Source organism: Nestor notabilis, unplaced genomic scaffold (assembly GCF_000696875.1).
Source record: "Nestor notabilis isolate BGI_N333 unplaced genomic scaffold, ASM69687v1 Scaffold8643, whole genome shotgun sequence".
NCBI lineage: Eukaryota > Metazoa > Chordata > Aves > Psittaciformes > Psittacidae > Nestor > Nestor notabilis.
In genome coordinates, this window is record NW_009922333.1 from 1 (window position 1) to 5,168 (window position 5,168).

Below are 5,168 nucleotides of genomic sequence, written 5' to 3' on the forward strand. Positions count from 1 at the left end.
CTGCAGGGTCCCTCTGCTTCTTGAAGACGGGCGTCCGCGATGGCCCCAACAAGGGGAAGAGCTTCTACGTGTGCGGCGCGCAGGGCTCCGCGGCCTGCGGTTTCGTCCTCCCGGCGCCGTAGGTGCAGGGTGGGGGGCAGGAGGATCGGCCCCTGTTGTGCCGCTGGGGGACGGGACGGGACACACATGGCGGCACACCGCTGTTCTGAGGGAAGTTCAGTGCTGCGACAGCAGTCGTAGAATCACAGAACAGTTTGGGTTGGAAAGGACCTTAAAGTTCATCCAGTGCCGTCCCTTTGCTACGGGCAGGGACACCTTCTACTAGACCGGATTGCTCAAGACCCCGTCCAACCTGGCCTTGAACACTGCCAGGGATGGGGCAGCCACAGCTTCTCTGGGCAACCTGTGCCAGTGTCTCACCACCCTCACAGGAAAGAATTTCTTCCTAACGTCGTAAACTTATCTTCTTAGTCACATAGTCTTTGAGAAGACTTTCCCAAGTATATTGTCCCAAGTAACTGGTTTTGCTGCTGCTGTTGCCTGGGCTGCTTGTCTTGTTTTTATTATTTCTCCTTTCTTTTTTCCTCTTTTCAGTATTCCTGTTTCTCACTGCTTGATCCATGAGGGGTGCGTGGTGGAGCTGCAAGTCCTGGTTCAGGTTCAGGACACAGATGAATACCAGTAAGTTCCTCAGAGTAGAAACAAAGGTTTGTTGTACTGGTTTGAAGTTTGGAATTGTTTGGTGGGGGCTGACTTGCAGTTTCCTTCTAGAATTGAGCCTTGAGGCCTTCACTTAGCATGTTTCAAAATGTTTGCTGGTTTTTTAGCAACTGTATTCAGTGATATAAGTGATCAGATATGTTTGTTTTTAGCAGAATTGAACATGGTTCTGTGGTTGGGTTCATCCAAGACTCATGATGATTGCATTGAATTCACCAATTTTAGTTCTGCTAAAGTTCTTGCAGCAGTCCTGGTTGACCAACAGTTAAAAAAACCCCTAAAATTCCAAAGTTTTTCTGTTCCTGAGGTGCTTTAAAGATGAGGTGGCCTGGGCAGTGTAACTAAAAGAATAGTTGTTTCATTGCACCTTGAAGTCATACAGCACTTCTGAGGCTCTGAGCATTGACAGTATTTTTGCCTGAGCTGTTGGGTTTTTTTTATTGCTGAAATTAAAAACCAAACAACCCAAACCCCTAAAAATCCTTAGCCAGAGAACAGTGCTTTTGTAAAAAGATTTTTGCTTGTGTTCATGGCCTTTTGCTATAGAGAAGTCGGGATGTTAAGTGCAGATCAAGAGGATTTGTCTGTGATGTTTTTGGTGCAAAGTATTTTTTAAAGAACGCTTACGGTTCTTTACTGGCTCCTGCAGTTCAAACCTTGTTTTATTCCTTGGCAGGTTGTTCTACAGATGCCTTAAAAGTAAGCTGAATGGGAAGAAGTGGTGTGGAAGCATCCCATGGCAGGTATGAATGTTTCATTTGTATTACAGTATCAGTTTATTCCAGCATGACTTTTCATTCTGTATACTGTAATCACCTCTGAGAATTCATAGAGAAAGAGTTTGTATTTTCTAGCTGAAGAGTGCATCAGCGTGCTGTGCTCCAGATGAGACTTCTCTGACTCCTCAACTGTGTGAAGTGTTCTCCAGTCTTAAAAAAAACCACCCTTGGGTTTGGTCTCTGGCTACTCCCTTTTCTGGAGGATGATGCTGTTGGGATTTGGTCCCACAAAACACTTGGGAATGGCAAAGAAAGCATAAACCCAGCATTTTTGTTTTGTTTTCCTTGTAAAGTGTTTATCCTGATCCTTTTAACATGATAGGAAGGAAGATGTTTGTAGAGAATAAAGTCTTGCTTAAGACAATCAGGTTGTGCGTATAGTTAGCAGGCTTTAATCATTTGTACATTAGCGTTTACTCACTTGTGTATATTGCAGGATCCAAAAGCTACCAAAGTGTCAAAAGCCGTAGAATCCCACCCCAGCACAGTACCTCTCTTCAATCCCAGTGGGCAAAGAAATCCTTTCAAAGTGATAGACAAGAATTGTGAACCATCATCCTGGAAACAAATGAAGCAAGGAAACAGAGAGGAAAGTAAAGCAAATGGAGTAAAAGCAGAGAAAGAAAGCATGCTGGTATCACATAAAGAAAAGAAATCAACCTCTGATTCCTGCATAGAGAAAGAACCTCTAGAAGGGCTGAAAACCGAAAAGCAGGCCAAGGGAAATGGGAGTGATCTACAGCGTAAGGAGAACATAGTGTCTGAATCTAAACTTGATCTTTCTGAGGCTTGGAAAAACACCATTTTGGAGGAAGAGAAATATGATGGTGGTGGCAGGGAATCCAGGAGATCTTCAGAGTGTGTGGAGAAAGAGCCAGGTGGGAGATCAAAGCCTCTTCCACTAAGTCTTGGAAAGCAAAGCACAACCACCAAACCTCCAGAGGAGGAGCAGCTTGGAGAGGAAAGCTTAAAAAGCTGTGGGGATAAAGAAACCAGGGAGAAAGAATATGTTAGTTGGAAGAATGGAGAAATGAAACCTATGTCTGAAGATGTGATTTCCGGAGCATTACCACAGCTGGCATTGCAACATGCTGCCCTGAAGTCAGGAGCAGAGGCACACATCAGGCCAGGGCTGGGACAGTCTACTGATCAAGTCTCTGGCAGTGACAGTGATGATGTAGATTATTTTTATTCCTCATTAAGTAAAAGTAAACCTGAGAAATCAGTTGTGGGTTTGCAGTCAAGAGAGATTCCTTCAGGAAAATCAGCAAAGAGTGTAGAGGGGACAGCTTTGCCAGGAGCTGCAGCATCGCATGATGTGAAAGGGCCTCAGGACCCTAAAGCTCTTCACAACCATCTTGTAGTCCAGCTGAAGCAGAAGAAGGTAATTTATTGTACCTGTTATTCTGACCTGATTGTTCTCTGTTGGCAGACAGCTTGGTAAGCACAGTCAGGTTTTGGATTCTTTTGTGTTTTGCAGAGTACATTGGCTACGGTGAACATTCAGCTGCTACCAGATAAAGGGGAACGGTTATTAAAGCAAGTGCAGGATTTGGAAGCTGCACTTAGTGCTCTTAATGTTTCAACAGCAGGTACTACTGAAAAGTAGGACTAAATTTATCCTTTTTTTCCCCAGAGGTTTGCAAAGCAATTTGTCTTACTATAGTTGTTAATATTGAGGAAATATAGCATAAACTTGCATATGGTGTGTGGTCTACATAAAGTTTGTGTGTTGAGGTTCACTGAAGGTGAAAAGTGTTAGTTGCAAAGTGTGTGTCTGAGAGGGGATGAATGGAACAACTCAAATGTTTCCCCTGAAGTGTGATGGCTTCCCAAGAGAGTTTCCTCCCATAGTTAAGACCCAGGGCTAGTTCTGTTTCTAGCTTTGGCTACATGATTGTGGCAGGTGTCCCTTTGAGAACTTGCCAGTGAAGTGTTAACTTCCTCTTTGTTGCACTGTGCAACAATGCTGCTTATGCATGTTTTGGCTGCTGTGTCTGAATGTTTCAGATACAAGATACAGACACAAGATAGCAGCTTCCATTATGCCATTCCTATAAAGTGATTTCCTAATTCTATTAACTAGTATTAATCACCTGTAGAAGAAAGGCATTTTGTTAAATTACCTGTATGATCACCTCAACAAGACAGTTATTTCATGATCATATCAATTGTGTTGATGAAAAGATAGCTTGATAACTCTGGAAACTGAAAATCTCTAGCAAGGAAGCAGTAACTCAGAGGCCACCACACAATGAGCAGTCCCAATGTCTTATACCATATCTGTTTTTAAGCAAGACAGACTTTTCCAGGAAGGAGATAAAAGTTCACAAGTCCTTGGTCCATTTATTCTTCTTGGATATTTTGATAGGGTTTTTTGACCAAAATGTTGATGAGAAAGATGTTTTTAAAAGGAATAAGCCCTCTGGGAACAGTGTACGGAATTGATCTTGTGTTTCCACTAATCTGATCACAGTTGCAAAGTTCACAGTGTTGGTATAAACCACACATTGAGGCTGGAGCAGAACTGCATTGCCTGCCACGTAGGAGCAGGCTAAGAGTAGGTAAGGCCTGGTAGTAATTCCAATGGCTCGAGTGATACGGTAACCTGCTACTCTGTTGTGAAATCCATGTGACCACTTAATAAAACTTTGCAAGCAGATTATTGGGAAAAACAAAGGCCCTTCTCTGGGCTGTAAGAGAAGGCTCTGAAGTTTATTGTGCAACCTTTTCAATCTGCAATTCCTCTCTTCTGAAGGGGAGGATAGCATAAGCAGCAGCTGCCGTGAGGAATCTTTGCCTAACCCGTTTGGCAGGCCAGGTGGTACGAAGTTGATAACACCGCTACCGCTTCAGGATCCTACAGCAAGGACCCCTTCAGGCTCCCAGAGTCACCCCTCTGCTGCTGCTTTGGGTTCCAGTGAATATTACAGCCACAGTTTTGGAAGTAAGTACAGAAAGACTTTTTTTGATTAAAGAGAACACTGGTGAGGACGATTTCTAAGATAATCTGTGATTTGTGGATATGTGTGAGAGTACTAAACCTTTTCTGTTACTGTGAGCTGCATACTGCCCACCAGGCATCTCTAGACACTGAGATCAATCTCGGAGGTGAAAGATCTGCTTGGGAAGTTGGCTGTGTGTATGCATCTTATACATTATACTGTATCTTTCCAGTGAACTCTGGTGCGCAAAATCTGTATGGAGGAAGAATGACAGAAGACAGAATCAGGGCTGTACGCAGTGCCATAAGTGAAGCTGTTAATAATCTTCACAAATCTTTAGACTCTTGTCCAAGAGAGCAGACAGCAGCTGAAGATCCCTCTGGATTGAAGGTGAGTTGGCATGGATGGAGGATGTTATGCTGATGAAGGAGGTTTAACACCTGGGTGGTACCCTAGAGCATCCTGCCCTTTCAGACTTTGAAGCACTTTGCAGTTTTCATCCTCCTGGCAGGAGAGGCTTTAATTACTTTCCATCCATGAGAATTGCGCTGATGTTCTACTCTCTTGCTGTGGTTTTGTTCAGAATATTTAGTGCTTGCATGAAGTAGTTGTGCTTCAGACAAAACAACCAACCCACAACCATTTGTACATGACTGTCAGAACAGAGGCAGACCTCTAATGAGGAACAGACTGAGAACCTTCTTATTGTTCTTTTCTCCAGTTA

General features: G+C 43.5%; 1 protein-coding gene across 1 annotated transcript; it reads left to right on the top strand.

The window, feature by feature from the left end:
- Positions 1-5: 5 nt before the first annotated feature.
- On the top strand, positions 6-4,834 carry LOC104403431 (transcription termination factor 2-like; the record flags this gene model as incomplete). Its single annotated transcript, XM_010011566.1, has 8 exons — positions 6-118; positions 595-681; positions 1,397-1,463; positions 1,936-2,883; positions 2,980-3,104; positions 3,136-3,137; positions 4,258-4,446; positions 4,677-4,834. Coding segments are annotated over 8 exons (1,689 nt in total), but the record flags the coding sequence as incomplete, so codon positions are not given.
- Positions 4,835-5,168: the final 334 nt, after the last annotated feature.